Source organism: Apus apus, chromosome 2 (assembly GCF_020740795.1).
Source record: "Apus apus isolate bApuApu2 chromosome 2, bApuApu2.pri.cur, whole genome shotgun sequence".
NCBI lineage: Eukaryota > Metazoa > Chordata > Aves > Apodiformes > Apodidae > Apus > Apus apus.
The window spans coordinates 49,757,511-49,775,222 of record NC_067283.1 but is presented as its reverse complement, the minus strand read 5'-3'; the positions used below and the strand labels follow the sequence as shown (position 1 = coordinate 49,775,222).

At 44.9% G+C, this 17,712-nt stretch overlaps 1 protein-coding gene across 1 annotated transcript in view; it reads left to right on the top strand.

Moving 5' to 3' along the window:
- EEPD1 (endonuclease/exonuclease/phosphatase family domain containing 1) overlaps positions 1–10,815 on the top strand; it is a 63,449-nt gene extending 52,634 nt beyond the window's left edge. The window contains exons 4-7 of the mRNA XM_051612706.1: positions 2,957–3,091; positions 4,389–4,521; positions 10,035–10,229; positions 10,337–10,815. Coding sequence (XP_051468666.1) covers positions 2,957–3,091; positions 4,389–4,521; positions 10,035–10,229; positions 10,337–10,536 — 663 coding nt within the window. The 3' untranslated portion in view covers positions 10,537–10,815. The remainder of the gene's footprint in view (positions 1–2,956; positions 3,092–4,388; positions 4,522–10,034; positions 10,230–10,336) is intronic.
- Positions 10,816–17,712: the final 6,897 nt, after the last annotated feature.

The window sequence follows — 17,712 nt, the reverse complement described above, 5'->3', positions numbered from 1 at the left end:
GGAACCAAGACCTGTGTTATGGTCTGGGACACCCTGGCACGGTGTTGGACACCTAGAGAGAGGGTCTTTAGGGCCCTGAAAGACTGGAAGGGTCAGTATTCCTGCCACTTCCTGTCACAATCCATGAAAGCCAGGAGAGCCCGAAGCCAGGCCCTTCTCCCTTCCTGCTCCTTTTTCGCTGCCGGGGCGGCTTCTGGTTCCTTTGGTTTCCCACGTGCTCGCTCCGGAATCCAACTGCATCAGGTGCTGAGAGGAGCCATGCACCTCTCCCCTGGAGCAGCCCTGCCTTTCCCATATCCCTGCCATCATTGAGATCGGTTTTTAATATAAATACTTGTCTGTTCTTCCTCCACATTTTACTCTTTTTCCTTGTGTTATAGTAAATTTGTTCCTAGTTTTAATTTCCAAAGTTTAAGTCTGTCTTCCTTATTGCCCTTCTGTCTTCCCTTGGGAGGGTGGAGGGGGGATAACAGAGAGAAATTCTATTCTCTGTTTTTTGGGATTCACCTTTAATATTTAAACCAAGACAACCTGTCATGTATTGAATATATCCAGTAGTACACAGGGCTGTATTCAACTGTTCTGAGCACTGTCGTTATTAAGTGTGTGGTGGCAGTTGTATCTAGTACAATTATGCAGCTTAGAATCCACATTTCCTTCATTTGGCTTTTACAAATCAGGTTTGGGTTCATATTCTGGGAGATGCACCTCCTTTTATTGCCCCCCTGAGTAAAACTCAAGAATGAGGAAAAAAAAAAACACCAAAACACAAACAAAACCCCAAACGAAAAAACACCTCCTGAGCAACACAAGGACTAGACTCTAGCTACCACTGGAAAGACATAGAGGGTGTGAGTATGTCCAAAAACTTAACACAGTTCACACTTAATTCTGATGGAGAATGCAAATTGCCTTCAGGACATATTTTTTTTCTGTCTGGAGTTTTCCTCTGGGATCTCTTGTTAGGCCAGATAATTAAAATGCTGAATTTAAAAAGTTGTGCAAATTGTCAAAGTTGTTTCCTCCGCTTTTTCTTTTTTCCAATAATTATTAGTAATTGACTCAGAGTTTCTATGTTAAATACAAAGTCTTCAGTCAGTTGGTTTTTCGGGGGTTTTTTTTGTTTTTTTTTTTTCTCTTGAGATGTATTACCCAAGATATCAATATAAGTTTTTTACTATGGGCTGAATAAATAAAAATCATCATCTACTTGTTTTACTGGTAGGGATACAAGGATGAATGGTTCCCAAAATTATGGGAGAAGTCTGTGGCCAAGCTAAGAATAGAAATGTTATCTGCTGACTCTTCCTTTTAGCTGCTGTAACAGAAATCTGGCTGTTCTGGTGAACCCTCCACTAAGCCGAAAAGTCTCTTCTACCCTTTGGGTTAGTTAATGAGTCCATCAGGTTTGAACACCCTGTGCACAAATGGAATACAGTGAAATAATGCAGTGTAACCCTGAGGATATAGCATCTTTGGCACAGGCTGATCTTGGGATAATCTACAGGGCTAAGTAATGCAAAATGGTGGATGGTGATTCAGTCTCGTGCTTCCACACATCCCAGGTATTTGGCCTTCAACAAAGCAGTGGCTTTAGACCACCATGTTGGTGTGAAATCTGGAGACAGGAAATGGTGAACAGTGGTTTTGTTCTTCCACATCTTTTCCTATAGAAGTTTTCAGACCTTAGACTTCCAACTAGTGGAATAATTTTGTTGGTATTTTACAGGTGAGTTATCTAAAAGAGCTGCCAAAGGACTTTAGCCAGCCTTAATACTTTCAAGGCTTACAGGAAGTCAGCATTGCAGATAATACTTGTTTATTGCAGCTGAAATGTAAAAAACTCTTCCTTGGTGATGGATTCCCCTGGATTTACCAATGAAAATGGTGTCTGGGTGATGGGAGGAGAGGCTGACAGGCTTTGAATTAGATACTGCTGCTGGTGTGACGAGGACAGGCAGCTTTCTGAAAATGCCAATTCTATGTCCCAAAGTAATAAAAAAACCCCATACACGATGATAGAAACAGGAAGTGAAAGGAGCGAAGAGCTGAGCATGAAAAGTTCAAGCTGGAAAAGAGACAGAGAAGATTGACAGGGCTGAGAGGTCTAGATGAGATTTCACGCCAAGAGACTGAAGGAGCCTGGATATTTTTGGCTTGTGGGCGACAGAAGCGTGTGAGACAGCGTATGGTGTGGGGAGAAGGAACAACTGCGTGCAGCAGCATCTACCACAAGCCCCAGCAGTCAGCCAGTGAGACAAGGCACCGAGCTCAGGGTTAGAGAATTAATCCTGTGGGTAACAAACTGCCTTGTTATTGACCACGCTCAGAAGGATCCGATGCCTTGCCTGGACTAGAAGGAAACGAGGGCCCTATCAGCCCAGACACATGCAGAAGAGGCAACATCATCTTCTTTCACCCCTGCAGTTCAGAGTTGCTTCACTTGTATAAGACAAAACAGCTTATTGAATCCTTGGCTGGAGCAAGCAGTGCTAAACTGACCTGTGTGTCTGACAGCCAGTGTCCAGACACGAGGGGCTGTGAGTAGCAGAGCAATCTGTGTTCAGGCTCAGCTTGTTCAGTTTGCAGTGGGGCTGCCCAGGGAGCGTTCCTCCCACATCTGCTGGGGCGTTTGCCTGAGCTGAGATAAAGAAAGTGTTTCTACCTGTTTCTCTGCCTCCTCCTGGTAGCCTAGGATGCTGTTTCTCCTTCATGCTTGTGCACAGAGAATTGGGCTTCCTGCCCTCAGCACGCGGCAAGACCAGATATAAATCTGCATCATCCTTTTACTGTCTCTGCTTATTCTGGGAGTGATGTACACCACTGTCAGTACCAACAGTGGTACTGAAACTTGCCAAGCAAAAAAGATTCACCTTGGGGGCTGGAGTTGGGCAGAATGTTTTGGGTTTACCTTCTTACTACTAGCTTTTCCCTTTTTTTTTTTGTTACATTTCAGGGAGTTGAATATTCTGGCTTCCTCTGGGATACAACAGCTGGCATTGAACTGAAAGATGCTTCATCTCAGGAGAGTGCACAAACTAATGGCAATGGGAAGCACTCATATCCTCATCCGTATCTTGCACATTTCAAGGTAACTGCCTTTGTGCCAACTGACCCTTGCAGAATTAAGCTTTTATTTTAAAAAATGGTGTATGAAGATGGAAAACCATACCATCTTCTAACAGATAAAAATTTGCATGAAGTTCCAACCCGTCTCATTACTTCAGCACTGTCTCATGGCTTGATTGTAGGTCAAAGACATGAGACATACCCATTTAGGGGCTTTATTGGTATGGCAGATCACCAGAATGAGTCCCTTCCTTGGCTCCTGTGGGAGCAAACCCCGCTGCAAGGCAGCAACTGGGCACATGAGGGTCAGTGGATCTTTGGTAGCATCTGCAGCTACTGAGAGAATGACAGAAGTCACCAGTCACCTTTTTTCTGCTTTTATCAAATTAACATGGCAAGAGCGAGGTGCTTATCCAGCAGCAGCCAGCTCCAGGCTGTGATGCTTGTCAGTGCCTCACATTGTGAATGGAGAGGGGTAACTGCAGTCAAAATGGATATAAAAAAATACAGAAGGGACAGTGCTCCTGAGAGACTCAGGCTGATCTCTCACATACTGCTGGCATACTGCAGAGTTTCCCTTTTAAAGCTTTTTCACTAGGCTGAACCCATCTAAAAGAACATCATGCATTTTAGAAACTTGTGTGAGCACACAGCACCCTTCTCTGCACAGGCTGTGATGGAGAGGTCCAGTTTGGGGAACTTGACATCTCTGATAATGCTTTGAGAGAAGCATTAATAGAATAATTATAGATAAATAAGTTACTATTGATAATTAATGTTGATTAATTAAGAATGTAAACAGGTCAATATTAGGAGCAAGTATTACTTGTGCCACATGACCAAGTGAGTCCCAGAAGGTAGGCAGAAGATTGCAGGGAGCCAACAGCCCCCTTCAAGGTACATTAAGTTTCTTGGTTAGTCTCTGTGACGGACCTGAGCTAATCACAAGATAGTCATAATTAGCCTGTGTAATGACCACAACATTATTTGTAGTTTATTAACAACTGGTTTTACATAAGCTGGTTTTCATAAGCAGCCAACTTCTTTCTGCAACTGTGGTGGAACGAAGCTATTTGCTTATGCAAACCAATTTCTCTAGAACTGAAAGGGTATTCAGTTACTGCAAACAGAGCTGGAAAACACCTTCCCCCTCTTCCTCCCCAAAACATGACCAACCAAAACACACCACACATATGGCAAAATGGATTCTAGTCACCCAGTGTTACTTCTAAAAGTATCAGGCACAGGCACGTGCTTTTGCTTTGTGGCCTTCTGTGCCCCATCTTCAGGGCATTGATTTCTCCTCCTTCCTCCCCCAGGTTGGGATGAATGACCTAACAGTGGTTAACCTTCATCTGGCCTTGTCCCCCGTGGCAGGAGAGAACGCTGGGAAAAACCATGACAGCCACAAACTGGCAGCCTTTGCACAGACCTTGCAAGAAACTCTCAAAGGTACGGCGTTGGTTGTTCCTGAGAGCTATAGCATGCACGCTGCTCATCTTATCTAACCAACAGGAACTTAAGGGGAAAAAAAAATTGTATCTCAGTGCAGGTTTCACAAATATCCTCATCAGGTTCTCATTGTCATTACTGGTATTTGAATTTGAGTGCTCCATAGCATGGCAAACACGTTTTCCTCTGCTCTCATTTTATAATCTCTGCTAATTAACACAAGCAGCACAAGGGAGCCTGCTGGCTTTGACACCATTGTTTCAAATGAAGTTCGTTCTGGTTTAATGCTAGTGTAAGAACAAGTTCAGCAAAAAAAAAAGGACACCAGAGTTCAGACCCTAATTTAAGTGCTTTGTGGCATTGACAACTGCATGATATCAGAACAAAGTTGAATAGCTTTTTTCAAAATAACTTGTTTCCGTATATTTACTTTTGGATAATTGGAGGCACATTGGAAAATGCAGTGCAAATCAGGAGATGGCTGCTAACCAGAAAAGAGACCAGCAACCAAATTCTGCTTTTGTACCTGGCTGTAATATGCTGGGTAATTGTATTGTTTTCAAATAAGTTGCTCTGCTTTTACACCAGGATGAGGGACACCAGAACTTAGACCAGAACTTGAGAAGTGCAATACCCAGCTGAATTTCTTCACCTAATTTCTGAGAATTTGCTTCTTACTTTGAAGCTTGCAAATTCAATTCAATTTCCTATGAAGCAGAACAGCACATTTCAAATTCTAAATGTTGCTGATCTTGTTACAGGAATAGAAATACCTACCCCTTCACTTACTGCTTAACAAACATGCAAAAGGTTTACAAGGTTACATGCATGAAGACTTTCAGCTTGGCCCAGTTTAGCAAGGTTGGTCACTTGGAAGCATTAATATCCCTCTTACATAACACAAGAGGTGTTTTGCAGTTTTTGTGCGTGTTCTATTGTTTTTCCTTTTGAGCTGCAAGAAGTCAGTCAGAGCTATTTTTAAGTGCTACTGATTTAATTATTTGTCCAGGTACCTTGAAATTGGAAAGGATGAAGGTAAACAAAAGGATCGTTTGTTTAATTCCTGAAGGCTAAACTGAGACACAGATAAACGTGTAGCTCCTCTGAAGTCAACAGGGTTGCATTTCCGCTGCATCTAAATTTAGGCTGCTGATGTTAGGGCTCCTCTTTATTTCATGTTTTTATTTTCATATGACAGTCAAGTCAGTGGAGTGAGCTTGCTCTTGGCTTAATCTTTCCCAAAAGAAGAGATTCACATTCCTCTGAACTTGTGGGATGGGGGTCTTGTTTTGTAAACAAGTGGTAATGGACATATGTTACTTTGAAGTACAGAATTACCCTGCCAAAATCAATGTCATGCTTAAAATAACTGCCATCCTTCAATTTCTTCCAAATCAATCCATAAAATATGGGTAACAAAGACAGATCTGTCTGTGGATACTGCAGGAAATTGGAGTTTCTGCTCCCATTTTGCTAACAGACCCCTGGTCTGTTATCTTTTGTTCTTACACCATGTGAGCATTCAAGGAAGTTTGGTTACTACCCACAGTCTCCTGTAATGCAGAGCAGTAGTGTCCCCATATTTCTTCCATCAGAACACTGGGTCCTGCTTCCTTTTTTCTCTCTTTCCCTTTTTGTAGCACCAGAGAAATACGGTGGCTGTTGGTTGCTCTCCAGCAGCCCTTCCACCTTCTTTCAAGCACTCTCCATCTTTGGTGTGGTGATCATGGGTGGCACATAGACACTGTTCTGTATGTTCTAGTAGAACATGGATCCAGGGAGCAAGTTCTTGGCCTAATCATCTTAATAATCCTATCTGGCTTGTTCATATTCCACTCGTTACCCATGCATCAGACACTAAGCTTAGAAGACTTTGAGAGCAGGGAGCTTCTTGGCAGCTGATGTACCATGATATCCCTCTCATCATCTGCTTCTCACTCTCTCCAGGAAGTATTTGAGGGCTTAAGGGTCTGTTTAATTAATGAGGGGACTCTTTCAGGGTGTGTGGAAGCCAGGAAGAGTGTCCTGCAGGTGGCTTTTTGGACTGCCACAAAGCAAAGGAGGGTTTCCTGGTTCCTGCAGGAAAGCAGATTTCAACACTGCAGACCTTCTGCAGGCACTGAAGTCCCGCAGCTGATGGCTGCTGTGGCACAGGGCTGAGTGAAGGCAGCACTTTGCTTTTCTGTCTTTGCTGGCCAAGAGTCACCTTCAGACACTAAGAAAAGTCGCTGATGCTTCAGTGAATTTGCAAATGTATTTGCAAACAGTCTGGACTTTTTCCTCACCTAAAGAGTTCACTGACACAGGCAGGGTTGCTTTGAGCCCAGTAGGTCTCAATGTGGTAGTATGAGAGCACCCCTGAGAGGCTATCACAGAATTGTTTTAGTTGGAAAACATCTTTAAGATCATCGAATCCAACCATTAACCTAGTAGTGCCGACTCCACCACTAAACCATGTCCTGAAGAACCACATCTGCACATCTTTTAAATATCTCCAGGGATGGTGACTCCACCACTTCCCTAGGCAACCTGTTCCAGTGCATTGGGAGAGGAGTCTGTCTGCCACCAAATGGTGGCTCTGCATACTTGTGGGACAGTGTAGCCTGTGAGAGGGACCTTTGCAGCACAAGCTGGTTTGGTGAGGGAGAGCTTGCTGATGCAACCTGCAGCAGTAGGAGGAGGACCAGTCCTGAGGAAGAGGAGCAAGCCCTGCCAGTCTCAGACTCTTGTCTAATAAAAAAATCATGTCACAGCACCAGCAGCATTATCTCACTTTTTCTTCCCCCAACCTGATTGCAACTGTGGACATCATGACTACAGTTTTTGATCAGCTATAATCCCATGCTGTGGGCAAGGGCATGGATTCTTCTGGACCTTCTGCTAATTTTGCCTGAGAGCCATTGAGACTGATCTGTGAGACCCTGAGAGCTGCAGCTGCTGCATGGTGGTTCTGTCCCCTGCCTCTTCCGAGGAGCCCAGGGGTTACCAATTAGCCACAGTCATGTCTCTAGGAGGATCCAGGCAGTTTTGCTTCCTTCCCACCTGCTGCTTGGTGTCTGTTGAGGTCTCAGGAGGCCGACAAGGGCACAAAGCTGCTGTGCTGCTGCACATGATGTTTCTGTCACAGGAGCTGGCAAAGGCAGGAGCAGGGCTGAGAACAAGCCAGGGTAAGGGGAAATGAAGTTGGTGGTTATCTGGAAAATCCGTGTCACCTACTTTTCCTGCTTCGCTCAGGGCTGCCCAGCCTTTTCCCCCATGATCTGCAGTCATGGGGAGCCCCTGAAGCTCCTGTGAGTAAAGGGGACCAGAAGCAATCCTGAATCCTGTCTCTCCTCCCCAGTGGCAAATTCTTTGACATGCCCCAGCTTATTCCATCTGTCAGCTTGATGCTGTGTTATGATTTTATGCTTAGTTATTCTGCATGCAAAAGTTGAAACAGGTGAAGAATACCTTGGTTCCCTCCCTGGGCATTATGCAGGCTGACTTCTTACCTCCTTCCAAGCACACATCCAGGCGCTGGGTATTTTAGCCTCTACTATTTCTAAACTGTTCAGAATGGAGCAATTAATTAAAATTTTCACTTACGAGTGTGTCTTTTTCCAAAGATTTTTCATGTAAGGGTTGAGGTTTTGCTAAAAGAAGTGCATATAGAAATAGAATAGAATAGTATAGAATATATTATGTGGAGGATCGAGAGACTGCTGTTAAGATCCCTGCCTCTCTTTCATTTTTCAACACTGCCCCACAAGGATGTGCTCGAGAGGTTTCTGTAATGGCTTTTCCCCACTTATATGGCCAAGCTGAAAGCATGAAAGGAGTCAAGTGCTGCCTGGGCTATTAAGCAAGCCAGTCCTGAAGGACTGAGATAGCACGATCAGATTTCAGGCTTCCTGGTTCTGCCGAGTGAGAGATCTTGGGTTTTTATGATGAGACTCGTGCAAAACCACCAGCTCCCAGCAAGCACAATCATCCCATTAGACAAACACTGATTTTTCTTTTAGGTTGTGAAGGAGCTTAAAATAGCTCAGTTTCAGACTTGTTTTCTTTTAAAGGCATGCTTTACAGAATAATACTTAAACCTCCTGTCATTTCAGATATGATTTGTGGCTTGCAAAGGGTAGAGAAACCGCAAATAGTTTCACTATCTTTTCATCACCCCTCTGCATCTTAGCAAACAGCATGTTTTGAAGTGTTTGGTTTTTGAAGTCATACGCTAGCAATCCCGTTGCTCTCCTGCCCTTTCCCAATGTCTCTCTCATGCGGTGGAAGGACAGAGTGGAATATATTTTGTCGTTGAACTTGCGCTCCCTCTCCTGGCCTACTACTTCTACAGCAACAGCACAAAACGAGGAGGTTTATCCGTGAGCGCAAGACATGTTAGAGCAATCAGTCCATCGACCCCATCTCCTCTCGCACTTCAATCACAGGAAGAAAAAAGCTTGGAGACTTTTGGTGCATTTCTGCATCCTTTTAGCATCTTCTTTCTTCTCCAGTACCAAGCTGTAACACAGCAACAGCTCTGATCAGCTATCAGCATTCCTGAGTTTGTCTTACCAGACATTTCTGATCATTGTTTGAGATGGGCACTGGAGCATGTGCATTGTCCTCTTACCCCACTGCACAGCTGGGTTGTCTCCATCTACAGCTGTGGATCTAGGAGAGCACACATTGTGGATATTAAATTAGGATCCAGAGTTTCTTTTATCACTTCATTAGGGCTGGAAATAAAACGTAGCTGAGGTCATTTGTTATTCACAAGAAGACAGGATGTTTTTAGGGGCATTTCAAGTCATTCTTTGAAAATTCAGCCCTAGACAAAATGTAAGACATCCCAATTTCAGCAGTACCCCTTCAGTTGGCCAGGCAAAGGAAAGCTGCTGTAGTCAGGACATGTCTGAGTGGCTTGTGAACTCACCTTCTGCCATCAGGCTTGCTTGGAAGTGTGCTCCTTGGGCTTGTTCCTTAGGATTTCTTAAATGCAGAGGGTTAGAACAAGCATTGCACTTTTGGGACTTTGGTGTATACCAGCATAAGTCTGTTGTCTTCCTGGGATCCTCACAAAAGTGTCCTTGACTCTTCCAGCAAATCCATAAGACAGTGTCAGGACAAGTTAAAGCCAATATGTGTTTCTTGCAAAAACAGAAACAAAACAAACAATAAGCTCACAAAGTTGCAGATTTCTAAAAAAACCTCTAAGACCTGAAAAGCTTATCTTTGAGTTTGTCACTATCAGTGAATGGCAAGCAAAGGAAACCAATATAAATTAGATTATATTCAAAAACAGCCCTGAAATGTGTACTGGCTGGTTTTTGTTGTCATTAAGAGAAAGGCCATGAATGAACAGCCAGTGAGGAAGGCTTTAAACAACATTTCTTTCAGGAGTTCAAAGTAAAATCAGCTTTGCTGCTCAGTGTTTATATTTTCCCACTTCCCATTTATCCTCTCTTGCTCTTGTACGTAAGCCATGGATGCCCATTCCTCCCTTCCATTTCCATTTTTCCTTTTTTTTCTAGGAGAAAAAGACGTGATCATCCTTGGAGATTTTAACCAGGGCCCTGACAGCAGCGACCATGACATCCTGAGGAAGGAGAAGTTCCATCACCTGGTCCCTTCCAGCACCTTCACCAACATCAGCACAAAGAACCCACAAGGGTCTAAGTCACTGGATAACATCTGGATCAGTCGGAGCTTGAAAAAAGTGTTCACAGGTAGAGTTGCTATTTAGTGAGATTGTATAACCTTTGGTTAGATTAGTGGCATGTGTCAGATTTGGGCAATATTAATGATCTTCTGCTCTGTACTTTGTTTAATGCAGGCCACTGGGCTGTTGTGCGAGAAGGTCTTACAAACCCATGGATCCCGGATAACTGGTCCTGGGGTGGGGTGGCTTCAGACCACTGCCCCGTGCTGGCTGAATTTTACCTGGAAAAGGACTGGAACAGGAAGGAGGTGACACGGAACGGGAATGGGGTGACGGTTGAACGCAATGACTCCCACACTAAGCACGAACGATGACGTGAACCTGCGGGTGCCTCTTCTCCTCCCCAGGGAGTGATCAAAGGCTCTGTTTGGACTGCCTCCTCCTCTCCTTCCTTCCCACTCTCCTCCCCATGCCTAGAAAGCATCAGCACTTGATTTTGGTGGGCCTGGCTTTGTGCCTCTCCTGGACGGTTGTGAAGTGTCTCACGGCAGCAGAGCAATCTGCAACTTTTTCTGGGGACACAGTGGATATTTCCATGCCTGGAGATTTGGATAAGAATTGTACAGAAAATAAAGTGTACTTTTAATACTGTACAGGATCTTTGCTAAAATGCAGCTGATCAGGGCTTTGCTGTGAGGGTGAGTGGGGAGTGATGGTCGTTTTCCTTTGCCTCCTGGTAAATTGAGGGAATAAGAGAGTCCCCCAAAAGAGAGATGCTGGAAATTTGTGGCAAGTCACAAATGCCATTTAGCACTTGCAAAAGCTGCTCGAGCTGGTCCCTCCATGACCTGAAATGAGGCCTAAGTGGTGCCTTGGGCTGAGCCCAGAGAGGCCCCATTTCTCCCCACACCTATGTGGATGTAGGCACCTCTCGTCCTTCCCTTCCTCTCCCCTGATGCTCCTGGCAGTGTGCATTTTGCCCCAGAAAGGCTTCCTGGAAGTTGGCTTTGGCTTTTTGTTTGGTGTGCAGCATTCAGTATTGTTTTTGTCCTGCACACTAGTCTTCAGGACCTGGGAAAATACCAACTCATCCCTCTGCAGAACCCGGTCCAATTCTCCAGTGCCCTTTGCTTTTCTCCATGTTTGGGATCTTGCAGGAACAGCCCTTATCCTCTGGCCCTGCAGCTGGCATGAAAGAGGAGATGTAGCCCTGAGTCTTTGTCTAGGAGTTGGTGTCCTGAGCAGGGCCCTGCACTGGGGAGAAATAGGTCATATATTGGTGGGAAGTCTATATAGTGATCCCTGCAAAGACATGCACATGTTTCACCAACCTCTGCCTATCAAGTTTTTAGGGGTTTCAATTTCTCTCTCTAGAAGACCAGGCAGTTCTGTCTCACTTTCCTAAGCTTCATTGCTGGATATGCCTGGTCCAGTCACCACAACAGGGAGTCTGAATAGTGTATGGTCATCATGCATGTGGCAGGGATGCAGTCTGCTTCTAAGGTTTGCTTCTATACGTGTCCTGGGTGGGAAGGACTTTAGTCAGCAAGCTGCTGTGACAGTGCTGGTGATGAAGCATTAAATTTGCAACCTACATAAAGTTTTTTAAGTAGCTGTCAATAAACAGTGACCTAGAAGGGAAACATATAAGGACTGGAAAAAGCAATTCAGCATCTGCAAAAGAATGTTGAGTGTGAAATGCACTGAGCTGTCCACTAGCCCAGCACCTTCTACTCTAGGTGGCAGATAACCACACATTTAGTTGCTGGGTGGAAAGGAAAGCTCCCTGGCACAACTCACTGGACTATAAAAGGAAAACTACTCCTGACAGTGATGCCACACCAAAGGAGATCTTGTCACTGAGGGGTTTGTAGCAAACCAGTATCATATTCTTGTAGCATTTTCATTAACTTTTTGAAATACCCTCACATTTCAGGTAGCAAGAACTGAATAAATTCACATGTAAACGCACACAGTTGAGTATTTCAAACAACTTTTCTGACTATACACAAAACTAAACCTGGAGGAAGGTGGAACAGTCTGGGTGTGACTCTCTGACTGAGGGACATTTCATTGACATTTTAAGAGGTTAAGTGGATGAGAGTTCAGAGCATCAGACCAAAAATGTATTTGTTCACCATTCCATGTTGAAAATGGGACGTACAGACATTGGTCATTAAAGAAGCCAGTGGGAAAGCTTGGCTCTAGCTTTCATTCCAGATCCTTGCTGCTGCTTTGTCCTTTTCCACCTGGCACAATTTTGGTTCCCCCCTTAATCTGAGCAGCACCAGATCACCCAAGCAACTCTCACTGGACCACTGCAAAATACAAGTGGGGATGCAATAGAGTTGCCTTAGTCAAATGAGCATCACATGAGGGGAGCAGCAGCAAAATTCTCAAGAACACACTCATTCTCTTGTACCAACCAATTTTTGGTATTATTTCCCTGCTATACATGCACTTGGAAGCTGAAATTACTTTATAGCTCTAGAAATAAAACTTGAAAGGGCCAGATCCCATTTAATCAGCTGCAGGTGTAAGTAAATGCACAGGCACTGAAGCCTAGAGAAGCACCCTCAGTCTCCTGTGTGGGTGGTGGTCTGCAAGCAGCAGCACTCACAGCTGCAGGATGGGTCTTTGCTTTGGCTGGTGAGTTGCCTGGTTGCATGGGTTGCTAATATGGGAAATGAGCTGAGCCATTCTTGTAACCACATGTGAGCTGTAGAGAAGGATAATGAGGCTGGTCTGTAGCCCAGAGGTTGCTTAGCCTAGCCTGCTGGGAGGAAGTGGGGAGCTCTGGGAAGGTGATTGTTTGGTGAGCAGAAAAATGCCTTGGAGTAAAATTGGTCCTACAGGCTGCAAGGGATGAGGATAGAGGAGTTTGATATCTACAGATGGAGTTCTACCTCGCATGGAGCATCACTATGAAGTACGTGCCTGGTTACTTTATGTTGGGAATTAGCAGTGCTGGACTGTCTTGATTGTTTTGCTGGCTTTAAAAAGCTTGCTTTGCTTTTTGTGTGTGGCAGCCTTGGAGGGTGATGAGGTGGTTGTGAGCCTGAGGGATTTTGGAGCTCCCAAGAGCATTTATCATGTTATGGTGGTTCAGCAGCTGAAGAGGTGGCTGGCTTCCCCCTACAGCTGCAGGAGTAAAACTGAATGGCAATTTTATTTCAAGATGCTTATAGTAGAAGGTAGGCTAGCCCAGCTCTCTGTAGCTGTATTGTCTTGGCAGGCACCAAGGGAGGCAGCAAGGATGGAGGTGGCACAGAAACAGTGAATCTTTCTTGCAAAAGGCCTGATGCAGGCTCTACCTCTTGCTCATTTTGGGCTCCCCTTATGAGCCCAAATTTTGTGAGGCTGGATCCTGCTTTGTAAGTAGCGTCACCGATGGCTACAGACTGATTTGGCCCGGGTTAGTTTTCTCTTCAGTATGGTCACTTCTGGAAGGCAATTTAGCTCACCTGTGCACAGCAAAGGGTGGTGGAGCTCTTCCCTGTCCACTGCAGATGGAGTCCTGCTGCTTTCTTACAATTAAGTGGTGCCTTGTATGCCAGCCTCAGACCTCCCCTGGTCAGGTGATGTGGCGACAGCTGATGCACAGCCCATAGTCCCTGTGGTTTCTGCAGGGGAGCTCTGTCCTCCTCCTGACAGCCTCTGAGAGGTGGCTGCTGGTGAGGCACAGTTGAGTTTTCAAGTTGAGTTTCTGCCTTTTAGCTCCTGGTAGAATAAAAGCTTCAAGCAGTGCCCAGTTCTCTGAGGCTGAGGGGAACACATCTGGTGTTTGGCTTCTCTTCGGTCCCGACTGCAAAGACTCTTAAAATGCTCAAATCCAAACTATTCTCCTTTCCTGTTTGCTTTGACTTGTTAGCTTCAGGGCAAAGCCCCTGCTTTGTCCTGTGGGCTTTTTAGGAGGACTTATGTGGCAAATTTCCCCCATCATTTCACTTTGCAATGTTGTTTCACCAAGCAATGCTGCAAGCCTTTGAAAAGCAAGGAAGTTGCAGTACAGGAGGAATAATTTTGAGAGCTGCTACAAAACCTCTGAGGAGAAAATACAAATAAATAGCTGTCCTGGAAATGAACTTCCAAGAAGCAGGTTGTGGCAACAGTGTGTTAAATAAATTCTGGTGCATCAGGGGTGGAAGCTTGATCACACAAGGTAACCAGCCTTGGTCTTGGCACTCTTGAGCCCCTGTGGGAATCAGTGCTCAGCATTCCTAGAAGAGGACAGAAGAGGGTCATCCCAGGGGATTTCAAGGTTTTCCTAGACATCTAAATGCTTTCTTTTGCGAATGAATTGATTTTTGTTTTTAAAACTGGTGTCTTGAAGGAGCATGCTGGCCCCAGGCAGGAGCCGGCGCGATGGGAAGCAGAAATTTTAGAGCAACAGCTGCTGTTCCCTGGGAGTGCTTCAGGTCATAAATTCAAGAAATTGGATGGAAATATGCCATATTTGCTGCAGGAAGCAAGCAAAAGCCACGCAGGCTTTTTCCAGCCTTTGACTTTCCCAGTTTCACACATTTATATGGAGTTTCTAGATGGGAAAAACATCTTAAGCGACTTGTGTTTGTTTGTTTTTCCGAAGCAAAACACCAAGTTCTCCCCTGTGTGAGGAGTCATGTTGACTGCAAAGCTGGGCTCTCATGGGAAACGTAGCCTGCAGCAGCTGTTTTCATCCTCAGAGGAGATGCAGCAGCGACTTTTTGTGAACCCGCTGCTCTGGGGGCACAACAGAAGCGCCTTGCCAGCAGGCGGCACAGCTCTCGTGTCACCGCTCGGCAGTGCTGGGTTGTGTCCCACGTCCCACTGAGCAGGATGTGACCACAGTGGCAGGTGCAGCCCTCAGTTGCTGACCCCAGCCTGCACTGCTGCCCGGCTCCTCTGCTTATTCATGTGAGTTTGGGTTGGGTTTCTTCCCTTTAGGAGATAATAAGGTTTAACAGCTTGTAGGTTTGGAGCAATGGAGAACATACCTTGTATGAGGGAGTAGCAGGTACCCTCACAGAGGTGTTGCTACAAATCTTAAGCTGTTTCCAGCAACATATTGGCTGCTGCTGGTCATAAAAACAATCATAATGATTGTAATAATGTCAGGAGGCTGCAACTCTGTAAGCAGGTGCTTCTTAAGAGCGGTCACACATATATAGGACAGTTTACAATATAAAGACCCACACCCATTCAACCATATCCTTGTCTTATCAGGTTATAACATAAGATGAGATTATTTTGGTTGGTTGGGTTTTAGGTTTTTAAGCCTTGAGTAATTTTTACCTCCATATCTGGAAGTAAAAAGCTCCTGCGTAGAATCAAACTGAAAGGACTTTCTCCAGAAGACCCATGGTTTACATGCACACTTAGGAAATATGTGGCTGGGTGACTTTTTGATGACCCATCCTTCTGGTAATCTCGTAATCCTGCCTGATGAGATGTTTCCAGCCTGAGGGACCTCCAAAGGTGTCTCTTTATTGGCTGTGTGAAAGCACAGGCCTTTTTTAAACAGAAATGAAAATGGAATGAGTACAGACCTGAATTGCAATATTGCTCAAGTTTTGTGTGAAGAGGTAACACAAGGAGCACCAGCATGGAGCTGTCAGAGCAGTTTCCTACCAGTTGTTAGGGAGTGGCCTTCAAGGAAGCTCTTCTTTCTCCGCACCTTCCCTTCAGACTTCCTTCATCCCTTAGCACACTGGTGGGCAAGAGGGACTGCCTTGCAGCTGTGTGATTACTTTACACCTTTCTTCTCTTACTGCTTGAGGTTGTCAGTCCACTCCCATAAAGATCATTCACAGTATTGTGCCTGGCTGGGCATCTTTGTACTTGTGTAGTCTAATCTGGGGGAACCTTAACCTGATCCTTTTAACTGTAGTACCATTACTCATTTTCCTGGTCATGCTTCTCTTCCCCTTAGCACATGATGAATCCCCCACTGCTTTAAAGAGACTTCTCACCTCATTCTCTGCAGAGTGCTCTCTTGGGCGAGGAAGGTGGCAGAGGAGCAGCACTTGTGCCCAGTCCCCTCCCTGCCTTCTGCCCTGTGTCTGGGGGGATGTATGGAGGCATGTGTGGAGACCCCAAGAGTGGCAATAATGGTGAGCTGATGCACACCAAGATTCTCCCTATCACCTCTAGCATGGAGAGAGTAGTAAGTCTGCTTGTAGCACCCTACTTTGCTTTATGCTTAGAAACAAGCCTGTCCCACCAGGATGGGGACCCGTTGTTGCTCCTTTCTGCAGCAGAAAGGTAGTGATGTGACAGGCAGGGCTTCAGGTTGGGAAGGTGTGACCAGAGCCACACTTAAACGAGTTTAAAACAGAAGGAAAAAGATTTATTTTGCTCTTGGGACAGACAAAGACCCATGAAGGAGCCTCAAGAAGTCAAGGAGGGTGGAGGGGATGTGCAAGAGATTGCAAATGCACAGGCTGTGGAGTGGGGGGATAGTGAGGGCATGCCAATGCAGGAATGGCATGGGGCCTCCCCAGAGTGACATATGTCTAGGACATAGCTGTGACATGGAGGGTTCTAAGGAGAAGGGTGAAGAAATGTCTGAGCAAGGATGCTGGGAGCTGGAGGAGTGTGGGTCAGAGAGAGGCTGGGAAAAGAAGAAGGATGGAGATAAGAGAGCAGATGGAGAAGTGAATCACAGCCAGAGGCTTCTCCACGTGATCCTGTGTGTCTGGTGACAAAGCTTCTTTTCTGAAAGCTGTAAAGGAAGATCAAACATAAAAGGGACCTCAGCTTTAAAATACTGGGGGAAGGGAGGGAGCAGGAGAAGAGGTTTGATAGGTGGGAGTGCATTGACTTACTTTCTAGGCTTAGGAGTTGACTATGTAGCAGTGAACATATTCCTGAGATAAAAAGGAAGGTGAAGGACTGGGATTAAATAAATGCAGCCTAGAGGATGAGTGCTATAGACCAGGGCAAAAATCCAAGTAGGATAAACAAGCAAGTGAACTGGAGGAGACAGCCTGACTCATCTCTTGTTTAGGATGTGGCATGAAATGGAAATTGGGTCCTAATGTATATATATGAGACCTTCCAAGACAGTTTTGAGATGAACATGAGCCGAGCTCTGCTGTATTACAGTAGCTATGCAGGGGGGCTGGTGTCGGTGTGTTTAGGCAAATTTAATGTGATGGGAGTGACTGTGCCTTAAAAGGTAATGCTAACAGCATATTTTTAATTATTGAATCAATGTAAAAGAATGAGTTTACCATTCAATAACAAGATTTCCCAGATTAAATCTAATAACATTTCATTGTGAAAAGTCCGTAATTACATTAGATAAAATTGTTCCGCAAAGCCAAAATAGATTCTCCCCTCTGTATATGAAAGAGACACAATCTCATTTTAAACTGCATATTTAAAAACTCAAATAATTCCTTAATTTGGTGTTAATATACAATGAAAATTAAGATGTTTAAAAATGAACTCTTCCTTAAAAAAAGATTGTTTCTTTTTGCTTTTCTTTGGAATGGACAGTGTCTCTCTAGACTTCAACCCTCACTGTGCATGGTTTCTAGTGTAAACAATTTCCAGCTTGCCCTCCT